The following is a 19,591-nucleotide window of genomic DNA, read 5'->3' as shown; positions in this document are numbered from 1 at the left end:
AATTGATGGTCTCTTTGTACAAAATGGAGCCTGCCAGTCCCTGCCAGCAGTGAACAGCCATAGCATTTGTCCCAAGACTTTGTCCTTTCAGATTTACTGCTGGCTGCCTTTTGCAAAATTATTACTGCAGTTCCTGGAGCTGGCAGTTGTGAGGACAGTGTGAATACATGGAAAAGTGTTGTGTTTCAACTCATTCACTGGGCTCTCTTATACACCTAATGAGCTGTGGAAGGAAACCTTGTCTATTAAAGCATGTTAGAAACTTTGTATCAGGGGCATCCCTAGTTTTTAGAGTAGTGGAAATTTTTAAGCTTAAGTGGCTACTTGCCTTAAATTAGCAAAAAACAACCTATGGTGTTGAGCGTGACCTATACACTGACTTCATTGAGGCATTTTGAGCTTAAAATATACTTGAGTGTCCAGACTTAGAACAGAAAAATGAAAGAAAATTTTCACAGGAGCTCTAGTTGAATTAGTATGAGCTAAGTCAGGAACAAATGCTATATTTTCCCCCATGACTTTGCTATTTTGTATTTCTGTTGGGTTTTTTAAGTTGTCTTAAAGAACAAGAATTTTACTGATAAGTTTCAGAGGCTTACATTTTTCTAGCTTAGAACCATTTTGCTTCTATTGTCAGAGGCAACACAGCCATTTTGCTGTCCTGCTTTAATATGGTATTTTAAACACTTAAATGTCCTTATAATTCTGCAAGCTCTTTATTTCCTTCCTGCTCCCCACTTCCATTAGTAATCCTTGGCAGTGATTCAGAACCAGCCTGCGTGTGAGATAGGGTGACTGAGAAACCAACAAAAGGAGAAACAGAGTGAAGGAAACCACTGGCACCCACCCCACAGCATGATGGCAGCAATCTGTGCTCCTGCAGTCACTCCACGTTACAATAAGAGTTTCCAGTTCCTGGCTGCCTAAAGAGAGAGGCAGTATTGTCTGTTGAAACACAAGTCTTGAATCCAAACACCTCCTGAGATGTCTTTCCTCCTCTCTTCCTGATTCTTTGTGTGGCTGTGGGCAAGTCTTCATGCTTATTTCCCAATCTCTACAGCAGGCAGTTATTACAAAGCTACTTTGAGAACATGAGTTGAAGTTTTTGAAGCACAGTGTAGTACTAGGTATGGTTTAAGTTATTGATCAGTGAGCTGTACTGTATTGCCTGTCCAGGGGGGCATCCTATCTCTCCAGCTAATTGCTGGGGTTTGCCTCTTGCCTGGGATGGCACTTGATAGATGACAATGACACTGTGAAGCACAGTTCATGCCAAAGCCAAATCTCTCACCAATTTCCAATCTGCATATCTGTTCCTAGAAGTACATGATATATTAATACCTCCAGTAAATTACATATTCTTTTCAAACATGTGAAACTGATAAATCTGGACTATCAGAAGCAGTCTTCAGAGCTCAATAGGCTGCGTGCTAGAGAGCTTTGTATGAAGAGATGTGAAATGAAGGAGAGAAAAAAGAAATTGAAGACTAATGGGGGGAAAAAAGCACATAGTCAATACATAAGCACAGGCAGTTGGAAGTCATGGAGGCTTTTTGTGTTGTCAGTTGCTTCTTTTACCAGGGGGACACTTTCAGCTTGAGATACTGCTTGGAGTTGGATGGATAAACTGAACAGCAGGGGGACCTGCTGATGCTCAGCTTTGCCATTCTCAATAAACATCACTTTGCTCAATAGAGAAATTATTGCAGAGGCCTTCAAGGAACAAAGGCATCGACTGGCCACAAGCAGTGCTGATAAAACTGCCTCTTTAGAGCCTTTTAGGTTTGCTTTTTCTCCACTTTTCACACAAGGCTACAGGTCATTCAAGTGAAACTGTATGAAAATGCCAGCTAAGCAGCCATGTTTATCCCTTTTTAAAAATTTGGTCAAAGAAGTCATTGTTCCTCTGCTCAGGTCTGTGCCCTTTCAATATGGAGAAGTGTGAAGATCCTTTTAGACATAAAAAATCCAATCCTCCAATGTTACAAAAATGACATGAAATCAATCCAAGCTTTCTTTTATAAGCAAGCCAATATAATGCATATTTTAAAACAGCTGAAAAATTGTATAAAATAAAGGGGCATACTGTGGTTTAAAATGCCTCATTCCATTAAAGCTGATTTTTTTGCATGACTGTCGTGATATCAGCTCTGTAAAGAACAATAGTCCATAACAATTTACAGAGATAAATTCCTGTGAGGCCTTCTAGCTGCAACCTTATCTATAAAAATGAAGTTATGCACCAGAACCTCTTGATAGATTGTTTCCATGAAACTCCCTCTAGTTCACTTATTGATGAGAACCTTGAAATGTTATGATAATAGTTCAGCTGTGAATAAATTTTTGTTTTGAAGTAGTTAACACAAAATAAAGTTATTTCAATTGCTGAATCACTTTCAGTGTTCACTTGCAGAGAGGAAAATTGTTTGATATGCTAAAATTAAAAAGTGGACAAACCTATAACAATTTTTGGGGGTTTAAAGAATTTTACTTAATTTTAATCTGGATGTGGCTCCTCAATCTGTCCTGCAAGCTGTCTTACCTTTTGATATGGGCCAGGCATCTTCTTTAAGGAAATTCCAGTGTTTTAATTGTATTTTTAGTTCCTCTTGTATACATGGTGTCTCTGTTAGCTTTCTCTGCTGTTACATTCAGTTTTTACAAGCAACCCACTTTATGTTCTGATAAAGCCTTATAGATTTTAAAGGTCACATTCTTTTCTCAGATGAATACATCGTTCCCATTGATTCACCTGCTGTTTCTACAAACTCAGAGTATTACTGATGACATTAATTATGTTAATATTCAAAGGGGTCTTTAGCACAAGCTCAGGCTTTTATAACATGCTAATTTGTGAGGTGCATTTAAAATGCAGGGAAGATGGGAGGAGTTGGGTGTTACTGCACTGGAAAAGAGAAAATAATTTTCATTGTGCAATTCCTGGTCCTGCAAGGAGTGATGAGTTTTTCCAAGTTATTGATTGTTTTACTAGCTAGATTGTAAAGCAATCTCCAGATGTGATCACATGTTGTTTTTCCTGCTGAGGCATTGGTATAAAGGAGCTCTGTCAAGGCTATTGAGATAAGCCAAAGAAAAGCCTAAAAAACACAGGCAGCAGAAAACAGCAGAAAGCCACTACATTGCTTCAGCTTGCTTTTATTTTGGCACTGTTGTCTGGTTCTAGGAACCATTTTAATGGCTGTCTCTAGAGGAAACAAAGCACATTTTTAATAGTAGCAAACAGATCTGGCACAGAAGGCAGCTTGCTCACTCTGACAGGGGAATCTGCCCCCCAAGCCAGTGATGTGCGTGTAGATTTGATTTGGAGCTTTTTCCCACTTTGAACAACTTTGTATTCATTGTACCACAAGTACATTTTGGGTGTTACTTTAAATTTTTTGTTAGGGATCTCAGATCTTAGGTATGGGGTTTGGTTTGAGATTGGAAGTGGTTTAGCCTCCCTGGGTTGAGCTCAGTTCCCAGAGGAGTGCCTGACATGCTCTCCAGGAGCCTTGCCTTGTAGGCTTTGCTGGTGTGCCTGGGTAACAGGGCAGTCTCTTCATCTGCTGCAGTGTCACACACTGCTTTTGTCTGAAGGAATCAAAGGTTACTTGCAAATGCCTACATCAGTTTCTATTGCTCGGCAGTAACAAAAATTGCTGGATTTTCTAAGAGTTAAACTTTTTCAGAGTAGACTCATCTGAACTTCATCTGACTGCATCTGACTCATCTTGAAGCAATAGTATCTACATCCCTGATCAGCTGCTTGCAAACCACTAGAATTTATTCTTCTTTCCCTTTTTCCCTCCTGATGACTAGCTTCATCTTCAGTAGGTCTGTAACTCTTTCCTTTAAAATGTGCATCCATTTGTTTCTTTCTCCTTTGGTTTGAGGGAGAGGGGAAGAGTCAGTGAAATGGAAGTCTGGCTAGATGGCAATATTGTGGTTATTACCAGAGAAAGAAAACATTCTCTCACCCTGCCTGCCTGTGCTGGACACTTCTCTTTCCAGAGTCTTAGAAGCTCTCCATCTTCATTGTTTTATTACAAGTACCTGATTTTGTTAAGACTATTATAAGGGTCACAAATTCTGATTTAAATATTTAAGATCTGGAGAGATTTCACCAAATATTTTCAGACAGTTAATTGCCAACAGTGAAAACTAAACATTAATTTAAACTCTGCCTTATTTTGTTACCTGATGTCACTAGGATGCTATGGTATAGAGATGGATGTTAGTTGTTCATTTTGATGAAAATACTGAATAATATTTGTGTCTTTCAACCTAAACTGTTTGAAGACATGTTTCACTGGATAAAATTTTTATTAGCAAGTGCTGGACATAGGTTTACTTCATCTCCAGTATTTGTAGAGGTAAACAGGTTCGTACTTCTCTAATTTATTGGCATCTCATTGCAGCTGATCTGGCTGTGAACAGACCTAGGCTGCATTTTTGTTAGACTTCTGCAGTCTCAACATGAACCCTGCTAAGCTGAAATGCATTCAGAGTTCAAGCAGGAAATACTTGGTGTGAACACAGCTCAGCTTCAAAGTGGTCACCCAAGGTGCAAGGAGGATGTGACACACAGCTGGGAGTACTGGAGCTTCACTGCCCAGTGGCAATGGTCAGAGCTCTGTCAACACAATAGAAGGGAGCAATATTAATTTCTGCCCTTTTAGCATAATCTATTTCAGCTAGGGTAAGGTTGGCAGGGTGTGCAGTAACTTGTGTAACTGTCTTTCCAAATATGGGCCAAGAGCAGCTTCATCCAGAACTGTCTGATGGATGTTAGATGGAAATTCGTTGTGTGATACCAGATCTGTGCAGGCACACACAAAGATGTAAGGCAGAAAGTATAAAGGGAAGTACAAACTATACAAGTATATAATATTGTGTTGATCTTTTTGCTGTGATGCTGTAGCTGTTAAATATATCCCTCTGATTACATAATTTGCTGTGAAATTACTTTGTTGGTTGCTGAGGATTTTTGCTGCATTTTGTCATGTGGTTCACATTAATCTGTGGATCTCTCTGGCTTCTGTTGCACAGCAATTTGTTCTGTACAGGAGACTTTAAAAGCAGGCTCTTTTACAGCAAGTGAAGGAGTGCCAGGAGTGCATTGAAGGGATAATTGGCTTCCTTCCATTTGAGGATTTAATAGAGCACCTTTCCAGCACCTCCCATCATTTTGGGAGCACAGTAACCCATGTCTTGTGCATCACTCTAGGAAAGTTGGTTTATAATAGATTAGTTTTTTTAAAGTCCTGCCCCTGTAAGAACTGTCACAGCATGTTTTCTGTCTAATCAGGAGCTCAACAAAGTGTGCTGCTTTCTGAAAGCAGAAGTTGACAGTACTATACCCCAAGGCTCCAGTAATGTTTGCGGAATAACTTCCATTTTTTTGTGTTGGTATTCCTGTACACAGAATAGATGGATGCTCATTCCCTAGATAGGATTTTGCACTGAATTCCATCCTTGGGCTAGGAGGAACACTGCCAGCATGTGTACTTGTGGCTTATTAAACAGCAGACAGCAGCATTTCTCATGAGTGTGGACAGAGTGAATTCAAGAACCTGAATCAGCAGAATGTCTGTGCATATGCTTAAATTTAAGCACACAATTGGGAGTTCTGTGGAAGAGGGATTTGGGAATTGTAATAAAAAGTGAGAGTAGAGATGGCATAAGATTACAGGATGAATGACATGAGTGGAGAAATGTAAGACTATTTAGGTGGTCTGCTTTGTATCTTGGTAGTTACTTTGCATAATTTATATTGGTCCTTATTCCTCAGACTGGATTGAAACAACTGAAATTAAATATTCTTCAGGGAAAATATGTCTGATATAAATATAATCCCTAAAGTTTGATCTTTATTTCCCTGTAAGGTAACATGCTTTCCTATGCCATGACTGCCTGGTTGTCTCTGCTTTTCACAACAGACCATGTGAAATCAGGAGTGAAGGCTGGCGAGTCCTGATCAGAAGCTTTTTTTGATCTACAACAGAGATTGTTGTCTGAACTGTTCAGGGCTTTCAGCTCCACCTTCTCCCAGAGGACAGGTCTCATTAACATGTTATTGTTGAGATGCTGTTTGCACCTGGCAGGTAATGAACTGTTTTTAATGTAGCATTTCATGTGGACAAAAAAAAAAAAAAAAAAGCTGGCAGGGATGATGAAAGATCTTCCTTCTAGGAGTGGTTATGAACATTAACCTTGTTTTTATTATGAAATATAAGAATACATCAGTTCCTGAGGTTTTTAGAATGGTGTAGACATGGACAGTGAGGAATAAAATGAAAAATGGATCATTTTAACAGGAGAAACAATACCTACTGTTTGCCACTGCCTTTGAGATATTCAAGAAGTGCTAAACATTACAACATACAAGTAATAGTCAGGGAGATTGAGGCAGAACTTCTTGTAACTCCATACTACTTTAATGATAAATTTTGTTTGTACTCATTCTCTTACTCGAGGCTACTCTTAATTACAAGTATGGTAATACAAGCCAATCTTCTGCAAGGCTAATACACTGAGAGATAAGGATGTACATTCTGATTTGTTTGAACCAAGTGATCTCTATGACAGATACAAAAAAGAAAGAACTTCTGACATCAGAGGTATTCAAGAAAGCAAAATTTTGATTTAGAAATGCACAAACCATTTCCCTTCATCAAGCTAAGCAAAGTAGGTCTGTGAGGGAGCTAATTCATGTAAAGTATATAAAGCAAGTCGAGTTCCAGCTACTACAAAGCTTTTATGTAAGACTTTGCTGACCCAATAGGTGGTGGAATATAAATAGATCAACAGTATACCCTTCTTTCTACTGTTCTACCTAATCCTTTCTTGCCTTCAGGATTGAAGAGTATCTGATCTATTGAGTCTTAAATCAGACATCATTTCAAAAAAAAGAAAAAACAACACCCAAACCCCCAAAATACAGATGAATGAAAATTTAATGGTCTAAGAGTGAGAAACTGAATTAGGAATACATTAATGTCCTTCCTTCAACCCCCCACACCTAACATATACAAACTTCACACAGCTGGAACTGCCTGGCTTCCTACTTGCCCTGTCAAATGGCTTAACATGAATCTCTTCAAAAAGAGTAATTGTATCAGGCCAATATGAATTTACTTTCTCCTTCTCAATAATGCTTAAAATGCCATTCTGCCTGCAGGTCTCTACTGCTGCTCAGGAGGTGGAGCACTCTTTATTTTTAGTATCAACAATATCTCTCCTGCTGGGGTGGAAGAATCTTAAACCAATTAAACACATTAGAAGATAATAGTGTGTGTGGGTTTCGTTCAAGATCTCCTTTTTCTTCACTCTGGGATATGTTGTATTACCAGCCTTCCTATTCAAGATGACAGAAATAGTGTTGATAAGCTGATAACTAGGTAAGCAGTACAGCTGCTGCTTTGTCAGGTATTCCTGTGTCAAGAAATCAGCTGTGATGGGGTTTGCTGCTTTTTTTTTTCTTTTAATTCCATTAAGGTTTTATACATTATCTCAGTTTTGACTAAAACTTTTTTGAGATGCCTGTTTCTTTTTAAACATATTTTTTAAAATAATTAACCTCTTGTACATTAAGTGTTTTTTCCAATAGAAAGAGATTGTGTGTGTGTCTGTGCTTTTAAGATCTGATTATTTGTCTTTCTCTTTTAATAATGTTTAGTTACTGGGAAAAAAATTTGTGAACAGGATAGTGTATTTTGATCCCTTCAAATATGTCTGGGTCCATAAATTTTTACTCTTTGTATGCACTCTGATTAGCAGGTTGATTTTGTTTCTTCATTTGCAGAAGTTGGAAAAGCATGCCCTGAACAGCACATGGACTTGTCACGGTCAGAAAGCCTTTGACTACACTGACATTATACCTTTATTTATTTGATAAGGAATTTACGGGCTAGCAATGTTCAGATTGGTTAAATACAAGATACTTTCTAGGAACTGTGGCATGTATTGCTGCATGCATGAGGCATGGTCTCATCAGCAGGGGTAGAGCCTTGAGCTTTTTATTTATTCTTCATCTTGAATTTGACAGTCATAATACAAAGCATGGGGCAGGCTGTTGTGCATGGATTTACTTTTACAGTGGAACATCCATAAACAAAATAAAGCCAGATAGAACTTTAGAGATGTCCAACACCCCAAACGTTAACATACATTTTAAATGTTAACATTGTTCAGCACAGCAGCATAATTTGTATCACCTTTCTTGGACTGGATTGAGAGAAATCCTGATAGGGAGAAGTTACAAAGGTCAGTAGTGTACAGTAATGTTTTCTCTCACCAGAAATAGTAGCTCACTAACACTATAACTGTGTCTTTCAAGTAAGGACAATAATTAAGCTGTCAGGTTACTTCTCACTGAAGGGTACTTCTAATATAATACTTTTGAAACTGGTGAGTGTGATTTTAGAGTGCTCCAAAAGTTGACAAAGGATGAGGAATGGAAAGGCAAGGCAAGTCATGGCAAGGAAGAAGAATGGTCCATTAGTTAGAGTACTGATAGAACAGCTGAGAGGCTGGATCAGTTCCTGTACAGTGCTGGGTTTTCTGTCCTTGTCAATGTTTCATTTCCAGTTCAGAGGAACTTGGTTAGTGCTCAGTTTGGCTCTACACAGTCTGTGGCCAAACCTGGGAGCTCATAACTCTGACTGATATTGATAGTGAACAAACAGTAAATTAATACTTGTGAGAGGACCATTTTTTAAAGGTAGTACAGGTTTTTTATAATCAAGTGCCCAATTTACTAAATTACTGTTCAGCTAATAGTTAAGAGTGTTTGTGTGGCAGAATGTTGGGAAGATAAATGAGTTTGTCAGTGAGATGCTCAGATTGTCTCATTTGTTATTTTCCCCTTGTACGTAACATTTGATAGATGGCACACTGCTTTCTATGCAAATAGCTTCACCCTGGCTAATTTGTATGTTTGTGTGTAGGAAGATGTATGGAAAAACGGTGGATTTTTTTGGCATTTTAAATTACTGTTGGGACAGTTCCATCCTGCAGGTTGTGTTGGCTGAGGACATGGAGTTTTTCAGCCAGCACCACATGAAGCGCCCAGCCCTGCTGCAGGTTCTTCTTGCCATTCTGCTGTTCATTTTCTCTCTCTCTGACTTCCCTGCCAGTCTGTCTCACTTGGGTTGCTGGCTGGGGAGAGAGCTCCACTTTGCAGCTTTCTGCTAAGATATGGAGGTACCAAACAGAGCCCTCAGAGGATGCTTTTCATCTTCTGCCCCTTTCTCCTTTGCCTTAATCCCAGAACAAGTGGTAGATACAATGTGTGAACAAGCCTAGAAGGAGATGAGCAGGATGCCCTATGTTCCCCTCTTTCCATTCTTTAAGTTGTTACTAAGCTTTATGTGAACAGACCCTGTGCACACATTCTCTTTGTCTTTTCAGTGGAGTATAGAAAGTCTGACCAGTGTTCAGCAAGGGGAAGAATCCTCACGTCTCTGCTGAAGCAGCCATCTTCCCTTCCCCTCCTCCACACACATTTTAAAACAAATGTTTGTCTGTGATGCAAAATTTGCTAAAGCATCTGTTTCTTCCTGGGAGCTCTGGAAAAATGTGATCAGTAAGATGAGTTTGTGTGAGTCTGCCTGGAAACTGTGTGTGTTAGAGGATGAGTTCAATATGCAAATCTCCAACAGCTCCTATTTATACTCATGTCGAGGTCCATATTGTCCCTCTTCTGTCTCTCCACCTCGCCAGCCAGTTCCTTGAGCAGTTGTTGTAGACAGTACTGACTACAAAGGCTGTGCTGCCATAAAGCAGCCAAAGGGAGCTCCTGGAAAGGCTCTGGTTTGTGTGGGCTCATCCCACAGTTCCTGCTCTGTTCAGTCTCTGGCACTGACATTGGTGAAGCCTCAGAGCCCCCTGAGGAGCTGCAGAGCAGGAGGGCTTGAGGCTTATGGATGGCTTTGTCCCTGTTCAGGATGGCATCATGTAGGTGTGCAGGCACCTTGTTCTGAGCTGTCAGTGTCTGAGTTACCCTGTGAGAGAGATTTTTCAAAGGTGTACTTAAGGTCATTATTAACTATCCCTTTGGAAATACAAAGATTTATTGACTAATTCACTGATTGGGACATTTTTGAAACTGGCACAGCCTCACTTGCTGAGAGTGAAAAGAGAAGATCTCTCTCAGCAGCTGAAAAATTCCCATGAGTGGCAGTTATGAGGTCAACAGCAAGAGAGAACAACCCTTGATACTAATAATTTGTAAACTAAGAAAACAAGCTGGATTGGATGTTATTCTTTTTCTCATGTTATGTAGAAAGGACTCCTTTTCCTAGCCATTTTCAAATGCTGGAGAAGAGCAATTGTTTGTGTAACAATCTGTTATTGTTAGCAATGTTCCCGCTTCTCTGCAGCACAGTGGCACTGCCTTTATCCTTTAGAAGCAGTGGAAAATGATAAATGAGGTTAACAAGCTTCAGTCTAAAGTGAAAACTAAATCTGTGGCTATATAACTCTTGTTGCATTCATTCTGGTCAGAGGTTGGTTTGTTTATTTATTCTCAGGGAAAAAGCATCTCTTTTCCTTGGCCTCCTGAGAACCAGAAACCATGACTGAAACTCAGCTGGAGTGGCCTATTTCAGAGCTCAGCAAAGACTACTACACACAGAATTTAGGGATATAGATAGCTTGTTTTCCTTATTTGCTTCCCAATCAGAAATTGGATGAACCTTCGGGATGCAGAAACAGGGAAGATCCTCTGGCAAGGAACAGAAGATCTGTCTGTACCTGGAGTGGAGCATGAAGGTACTGTGTGACTTCAGTGTGCATTTGGGGCTGGGTGGTGCTGCATGTCTGGGTCACCTGAGTTGCAAACATACCCGTGCTTTGAAGGACAGATGTCGCCTTTGTCACTTGGGCAAATCATATCACCTCACTGTGCCTCAGATTTTCATTGCAAATAAAACAGGAACTGTCATCTCCTTCACAGGAACTGGGGAATTAATTAAAACATACTCTGGCCTGAGATTAATGCCCGTTGTACAAGGAATAGTTAAGATCTTATCTGGTGCACAGTTCACTCATCCATCTAGAAGATGGATGATTGCAACTGTGACAAATGCAGAGGAGAGCTATTAGGAGAAGCCACTGAAAAGATTACAGATGGGAGGATGGTCTTCCTTGGGAGAAGAGACAAGAAAAGCAGTTCTTGTATGTCTTAGCTAGAAAAGAAATGTGAGTTAGGTAGGTTATGCTTGATAAATAGGCTGAGAAAGGGGGGAGACATCCAGCAAAGCAGGGTAATCTGATGGTGAATTAAAAGGTGTGGGAAAATGCAGTTCTGCTACAGTCCTGCAGCAAAAGGAGTGAGGACAAACAGAATAATTGTTCTGAAATTAAATCCATATGTATCTTAAAGTCATTATATAGTACTTGTGTGTGTATGTTCTGTGGCCATTTAGGGCAAATCACAGTCTAAACACAGCAAATGAAAAACCAAATATATAGCAGAGTGAATAAAGTACATTTTCTTTAAACAGGACTTCTATTTCTTTTTTAAACATGACTTCTATTTTATTTAAGTACAAATTTCTTTATAAAATGAACTCTCACGTTTCAAATCATGATACTGTATTACTACCTCAATTTATTATTACCACTTAGATGAAATAAAAACAATATTAATGTGGTACTGGATTGCTGCCAGAGTCTTAGCATTAAACTGCCTTAAGTAGTAAAAATCAAAGCCTGAGCACCTAAAACTAGAATTAATCATCTAAACCAGCATTTGACAGCAGGAGCTTTTCCAGTCAGTGACAGGGCATTTGAAACTGGGAGGTAATTTAGAAGATGCAAATCTGTAAAGTTTGGTTTCTTCCAATATACAAGCAAATCTTGGGTTAAGCTGCTGGGGTGTAGTTCTTATAGAATCCCCACAGCCAGCTTTCATTCATGACATACAAATAGTGCTTTCATTATCTAAGTAAAGGTGTAGTTTAAAGTGTAAAATCAGTTTGGCTAAGATAACTTGCTTTCTTCAGGGTCCCAAATATTTAAGGTAGCTTTATTTAAACAAAATGAAAACATAATTATATTAATATTTTAATTGAATTTCAGTTTCTAACTAAAAGCTTGGACCCAAAATTACTTGTGAGTAAATAAGATATGTGTCATTCAACACTTTCTAATCTAGTCAGCATTAAGCATCTGACTAAATGTATGTTAACAGTGTAAGTGCTTAAATAAATGTGCAGGTATAGTACATCCTCAAGTCAACAAAAAGCACTAGTGAATTTAGGATTAAGTCTATGCTTATCTGCATCCCAGCATGTTTTTAAGTGAATTTAACTGATGAGAATCAAATTTCCTTAGTTTCTACTTTTAATAGAAAAAATAGAGGAAAAAAAAGTAAAATGAGCTTAAAATAAATAATTTCAATTAAAATTTTTACTTGATGGTATAAATGTAAATTAAAATGTCTTAAATCAGATGTTTAAAGACAACACAGTCCTACTTTTATTAAAAGTAACTATTTATTTTGTAGTTTTATAATGTTAAAGCAAACATTCTCAGGACTCTGTCTGGGGATGAAAGAAATGAAATTACTAAATTGCAGAATAGCTTTAACTAGTCATTTTACACTTAACTGCAAAGGGATGTTTATCCACAATTGTGTAGTCTGTACTGGTGAGAGCAGTAAAGGATGGTGCCATGCAGGTTTTTATGGTGCAAAAAATCCCATAAAAATAATTAGAGATCTTTTACATTTAAAACTCTTGCCATACACTTCTAATTTTCTTTTTAATTTTTTTTTTTTTTTACCAAGCTGTGTACTTCTCCTTGGGATAGGATGTTGGCTCACATTCCCTAAGCCTCCAGCTCTTGTCATATTGAGGTCCTTCTCCATAGAACTGTTCTACATTAGATAAACTTGCCTGGGGTTTGGGAGACTCCTGCATTTATTAAACACCAGCCTGCTGCCTGCTCATGGATGTTTTGATATGCCTTCCATTTTGGAACAGTTTGGCTCATAAAGCACATGCCAGCTGTCTTCCCTCCCTTCTTTATTTCTAAAAAATTCACATGAAACATTCTCTAATATGCAGGAAGGAATTAGGCACAATCACACCACTGAAGTGTGACAAGCTTGGGAGATTTTTACTGGTTTGACTCCCATCTCATATTCTCCTGATTAGGACTCTTAATCAGTGCACTCAAACTGTCCCTTCTCTTGCTCCTCCACCTTTAAAAAAAATCATCTTGTGAAATATCTACCGGGTACAGTTTGTCACTAGCTGTTGGTGTCACACCCATTGCAAGAGCCCAGAAACCTGGATTGTCAAATTTACCTCTTAAACCTTCCAGAGTGGTTCTGGCTTTGCAGCGTGGGCAGGTCTCAGTGTTAAGGGAATGGGCATTTACAGGACACTTCCCAGAGCTCTGAGATGGCTGAGGAAGTGCTGCTGGGCCAAGAAACGTTTTGTGCTTTGCTCTGGGAATGCTCAGACTGAAAGGGAAGGAAAAGTGAGAAGGGCTAAGAAGCTTGATGTGCTAAGCAGCCCTTTGGCTGCCAGTGATCTTCAGCACAATTCTTAAAGTAAAAATTTGAGTTGCATCTTATATTTCAACTTGAAAAATTATGGGGTTTAGTAAAAAACAACTAAGAACCAGGAGTCTTGTTCTGAGAGATGAGTATTGTATCCCTGGTTCTGTCATAAACTTCATTCTTGGCTGTGGGCAGGGTACTTAAGGTAAATCTTTGATTTCACTGTTGCAAATGTAAAAACAAATGTCAAAACAAAGTCCTTTGTGTTTGCATTTTTCCTGCTGCTTTGATCTTGTACTGGTCCTGATCATTATTCCCAAGTATAGAATAATAGTACCTGCAGAAGGTGAATTTTATTGTGTTCAAATAATGCTTCTTTATCTGTTTCACAGCTCGAGTTCCTAAAAAAATCCTGAAATGCAAAGCAGTATCTCGGGAGTTAAACTTTTCCTCAGCAGAACAAATGGAAAAATTCCGTCTGGAACAGAAAGTTTATTTCAAAGGGCAATGTCTAGAAGGTATGGATGTGCTCTGTGTGCTGCAGCACAGGGACTGACCCCCAGCAGGGCAGGGATTAGAGTGACTAAAATGGGCTGAATGTGGTGATTTTAATTTTTCAGAGTAGCACTGAAGCTCTCATCTTGTCAGGACTAATGGGCCACAGTATTAAGGATAGCATTTCATAAGTGTATTAACACTTTGTTATGTAAGCAAAAAAGCTGGGTAATCATGCCTGAGGGCATAAATCCACCACAGGCTGCCTGAGGCAAGGAAACAGGCTATTTCAGAGTCAGCTATTACTGGAATTCCTGCCTCTTCCTCAGAGTGCCAGGCTGGAGCCTCTGGTTTACCTGGGCTACAGCAGTGCCAGTGACCCCACAACTGCACATCTGACCCCCCTCACTGCAGTGCTGCTCTTAATCTGGCCTGGAGGAAGGGCAGATAAAACATTGAGCTCCGTGTCTTTTGGACAACCAGTTGCACACTTAACCTCAGCTGGATCCCGGGATGTCTGCAAGAGGAGGAGGGTGGTTTCCCTGTTCCCAATTAGGTGTGTTGAAATTCTCACCGAATGCCACGGAAGTGGTGTGACCTCATCAGTACAATCAGCTATTTTAGAAAGGGAGTATCTGCTCTAAGAGGAGGGCAGGGTTCAGTGCAGTTTAAGCTGTACAAAGTAATTTAAATGTAAAATGTTTGTTGGCAGCCCAGCAGGACAGTTTAGGGAGTTCCCCAGCCTGTCAGTGAATTTTCGTCTTTCAAATGCCTCTGGATTTTTTTTTTTTTTTACTTTGCAGAATGGTTCTTTGAATTTGGTTTCGTGATTCCTAACTCCACAAACACTTGGCAGTCCTTGATAGAGGCAGCACCTGAATCACAGATGATGCCAGCTAATGTTTTAACGTGAGTGCCTTGGCCTTGCAGAGTCTGAGACCAGGCAAAGCAAGAGCAGTGCCTGGCATTTCCTTGGGGGCAACGGCGGGAACGAGAAAAGGGAACTGCTACCAACTCTGAATCACCTCACTTCTGTTAGTTATTGAGAAATAAAAGGGGTTAAGCCAACCTCATTACCTTCCTTCCCATAGGTCAAATTTGCATTAATATCGCAATAAAGGCTTAGAGAAAGTGAAACTGATTCATTAATAAACTTGTTTAATTTTTTTGGAAGGTGAATTGTGAAAGGATTTTAAAATGTTTTACAACTTAATACCCGTTACATCCACGGTAAAAAAAAAGCAGATTTTTGGGCTGTTTTAAAATCAGCTATTGATCATTGACTCTTGTCCAAGGTAGTTCAGTTCATGCAATATATCACCTGTAGTATCTGCTCTAGTGTTTGTTCCATCAGTGTAAAATTTTACTGAGCTTTGTGTCTTTAACATTGGCTTATACACATTTAGTGTATATGCATATATACACATTTATATACACTATGCACAGAGGTGTATCTGGGGCTAAAATACCTTTCACAGGAGGAATCAGGAATCAGTCATTTTACAGTCACCTGCAGGAAGATTCACACAGCCTCCTCACAAAGTCTACTCCTGGCTCTGTGCACACATGAGCTCCTGAGCAGGGCAGTGGTGCTTCTGGTGTGCCACAGTAACATGTGCTGGGCATTGCCTGGTGTGGCCAGCCAGGCTCCAGCTTTGGGGGGATGATGGAAAAGGCTCCTGGAGGGAAGCTCTTGGGAAGGGTAACCACCCTCCCTGCAGTGCTGGACTGCCAGATACAGAAGGGTTTGGGAACCCTGCTGCCAACAAGAGGCAGACAGGGAGCAGCCAGTCTCACTGCAAGGTCACTGTGTCCTCTGGAAGATCTCCCTCTCCAGCATTTTCCCTCTCATTCCCTGTCTGGAGCAAAGCCAGTCACATAAAGAAGGCACTGGGATGGGAGCTGCCATCACTGATTCCCATTCACAACACGTTTCAAAGAGAGCAGGCTTGGAGGAGAGCACCAGTGTTCAGTAGTGCTCCTGGCACAGCCTGCTCAGAACCTTGGAGGTGCTGCACACACCCTCAGCTCCCAGAGCTGGGCACTTGTCAGTACAGGAGGAGCCAGATTTGGGAACCAAAATAAAGAAACAAAGACATCTGACAAGTTGCTTCTGATCATCTCAGGAATTGAAGACATTTTCAGGACTGGGAGTCAAGAGAAGTTAGTTTTCAAATGACCTTGAGGATTTTCCAATGTCCCATTTGTTCTCTGAAGTATGTCCACTTGCAGTGGGGAGCCCAGGTCTCTCTCTCTCTCCTATTTATAGAGGTACCCTCAAGTCATTCCTTGAGGCTTTTCAGTAGAACCCTCCCCCAGCCCATAGAAATCCAAAGGGGAATTTATGGCCCAAAGAAGTCATCATTTTACAGCTGCCAAGATTTGGAGAGCCCCATATTTTCTGATTTGCCCAAAGACCTAATTTTGTCTTGGTGCTCCCAAACCAGGAGAGAATGGAGATGTGATACTTGGTGCTAACCAAGGCACTGTGCATGAAGGGTTCCCAAGATGAGCAAGTATCAGATTGAGGACTTTCCCTGACATTTAAGTTCAAGCATTGTCCACTCCACAGCAAAACCTTACACTTAGCAGGTCCAGTGTTACAGACACCAAGAGCCACAGTGGAGGTAGAACTGCTGCTCTGCTTTTCAAGATCCAAGTTGTTTAGATAGGGTCAGATCACACTGCTGAGGTGTACAGGTGTTATAATGGTCCCAGAGTTCTAATTTTATATATCAAAATCTCAGAAGTCAGCAAGTTAAATCCCCAGAGCTTGTCACACCCAAATCCACATTTCCACTGCCATTTGTATAAAAGATGCTTGTGTCTTTGCATTTAAGCACTTCTTAAGGGAAATGACAGGTTGATGTAGCTTGCTCAGCACTAGAGGACAGAGAAGGAGAATAAAAAAAAGAATTCCCATTGGTTTTACAATTCCTGCAGCAGACAGGGGCCTAAGGCATTGGGACTGCTAGTTTATTTTTAGCAGTAGGAGTAAGCAGGAGTTTGCTGTATGAGCACTCTGCAGCCTGAGCAGTACCATGCTCAGACAGAGGAGGGATGGGAAGAACATTCCACAGGAATGTGTTCGGGAGATCCCTGAGTCCTGACTGACCCTGACTAGGACAGTGCTCACTGTGCACAGCTCCAAATCAAAAAGATCAGGTTGTGGGGTGGTCAGGGTGGGAGTCCAGGCTTGTGAGAGGGTGGAGAGCAGCAATCACTGTCCATGCATCCTCTTAACTCTTCTCCTTTCTTCCTGCAGTGGTAATGTTATTATAGAAACCAAATTCTATGACGACGATCTTCTCGTAAGCACTTCCAGAGTGAGACTTTTCTACGTTTGAGATGGGGCTTTTTGGAGCTGTTTTAGTTTTCCTCCATGCAGTTCTTGGTGCAGAAACCCCCCGACTATCCAGTGGAAGACACTCCTGTAGGCAGTGACCCTGGGGACCAGCTCAACATGGGTTGTGACCTTTGCCCATCAGTTCTTTTGCTTTCTTCTCTGACAAGACCAGACCAAATCCTCAGAGACGGGGCCATCTGCTTAGCGATGCCCTCAGGAAGAGAGGCTGTCTCTGAACACAGGCAAACAATGGTCATGCAGAACCAATACTGTAAATCTATGTTAGTCTCATCCTTTCTACTTCTCTGGACCCTGGTATAATCTCCCATTTCCACTCACACCAAACTCTCAGTGCTTTTATTTTGGGGTTAAGTTAACCTTTTCATTTTTCTCATGTTGTAGATTTTTATCCTTTCGCTGGATTTCTGTGTAACTGGTCCACACACGTCCTCTTACCCCAAACTTGTAAAATAGACTGTGATATCACCTAATGTAATTAAAACAAATTTCTCAATTAAAACATTCCTACCGTCCAAAGAAGGGAAAAAATGTCAGTTTTGTGTGTTTTCCTTTCTGTTACAAAAATGTACCTCAGCAGGCACAAATTCCCATCACTCAAGCCAGCAGCAGAACAGGGCTTTCCACTGCTCTGCCCTTCCCACAACCCCCATCTGTGTTCTCTTCCTCCAGCTGTATCAGAAAGGTGTCCTGACTTCTCTGACCAAGGCTTCTCCTTGGCCTCCCCTCTGTCTGTTAATCCTCTGGGACCTTGTCACCAGTTTCTTGAGCAGCACTGCACACTATTCTGCTTTTCCAAGTGCCTGGGGACACTCAAGCCCCTCTGGAAAACCCATGTTCCTCTGAGCCCACCAGCATCACTCCCGTGCTGGGCTGGGCTCCCTGCGGCTCCACTGGGGCTGCAGTTGCTGATGCCAACACTCCCCACGTGTGGAGGCACTTTTTCTGTGACAGATTTCTCCAGCCCTGCTGGCACTTTGCCCTGGAGTTTGTAATCAGCTCTAGCACGTGGACATTGTGGGAAGGGGCATCTTCAGCTTCTGCTCCTGAACATCACAGGCAGCTGTGTAATCACTTGATGCTTTGGTCAGCCTGTCCTGTTGCTGGGCTTGAGATGCTCAGAGCCACAGGGAAATGAAAAGCATCATTTTACATCCTGGATTCAGCCACTGGTTTGTGTGGGAGGGATACAGAGTACATATTGCTTAGGGGTTTGAAGTTGGATCATTAATCCCCATGAGCCAGGACATCAGCTTTCTCACCAGACCTCACTGATGGATCCCAGCCTGGAGCACCTGGAGGGCAGAGTCTTGTCAGCAGTGTGACCCATCCTAGGCCAGCCTTCAAACAGAGACATCAGCCAAAACTGCACCCAGCACAAACGACAGCCAGTGAGGGTGGGACCTCTGTCGGAGACACAAAGGTATCCAAAAAGGAAAAATAAAAAAGGCTGAAAGTCTTGAGAGCAGGTGCCTTTGTGTTGTAAGGCAGACACCCTGCTAGACCCACACAGGAGGTGTCCAGCAGAGACAGGGAGCAGGCACCGCCTCTGCTGACCCAGAGCACAGGGACAGATGCTCTCAGTGGATCTGAGTCTACCCTGCTGCCTTTTCCTTCTAATGGCCAATCGAATCCTGGGCTGCAGCCAAAGCAGCACAGCCAGCAGGTCAAGGGAGATGATTCTTCCCCTCTACCCCACTCTCATGAGACCCCACCTGGAGTGCTGCATCCAGCCCTGCGGTGTTAGTACAGGAAAGACACAGACCCGATGGAGGAGGTCCAGAGAAGGCCACAAAAAGGATCAGAGGGAAGGGTCAACTTGCCAGTGAAGATAGGCTGAGACAGCTGTGGTTGTTCCACCTGGAGAAAGCTCCAGAGAGATCATTTTGCAGCCTTCCAGTACTTGAAGAGGCCTGTGAGAGATGGGAACAGACCTTTTAGAAGGGCCCATTGCTACAGGACAAGAGGTAATGGATTTAAACTCAAGGAGGGTCAATTTAGATTAGATACAGGGAGGGAATTTTTTAAGGTGAGGGTGATGAAACACTGGAACAGGTTGCTCAGATCAGGTCAGATCAGTGGATCAGGACCTGACCTGGTTGGAGACGTCCCAGCTCATGGCAGGGGAGCTGGACTAGGTGACCTTTACAAGTCCTTTCCAACCCCCATCATTCTGTGAGACAAGCCGTGAATTCCCACACCCCCTTAACCTCCCCGGC

General features: G+C 41.3%; 1 protein-coding gene across 1 annotated transcript in view; it reads left to right on the top strand.

Moving 5' to 3' along the window:
* Positions 1-17,908, top strand: part of PDE6D (phosphodiesterase 6D) — a 34,316-nt gene extending 16,408 nt beyond the window's left edge. The window contains exons 2-5 of the mRNA XM_021544305.3: positions 10,685-10,773; positions 13,906-14,031; positions 14,812-14,917; positions 17,274-17,908. Coding sequence (XP_021399980.1) covers positions 10,685-10,773; positions 13,906-14,031; positions 14,812-14,917; positions 17,274-17,355 — 403 coding nt within the window. The 3' untranslated portion in view covers positions 17,356-17,908. The remainder of the gene's footprint in view (positions 1-10,684; positions 10,774-13,905; positions 14,032-14,811; positions 14,918-17,273) is intronic.
* Positions 17,909-19,591: the final 1,683 nt, after the last annotated feature.

Source organism: Lonchura striata, chromosome 10 (genome assembly GCF_046129695.1).
Source record: "Lonchura striata isolate bLonStr1 chromosome 10, bLonStr1.mat, whole genome shotgun sequence".
Lineage (NCBI taxonomy): Eukaryota > Metazoa > Chordata > Aves > Passeriformes > Estrildidae > Lonchura > Lonchura striata.
Note: the sequence above shows the minus strand (reverse complement) of the source record. Positions and strands in the feature narration are given on the sequence as shown.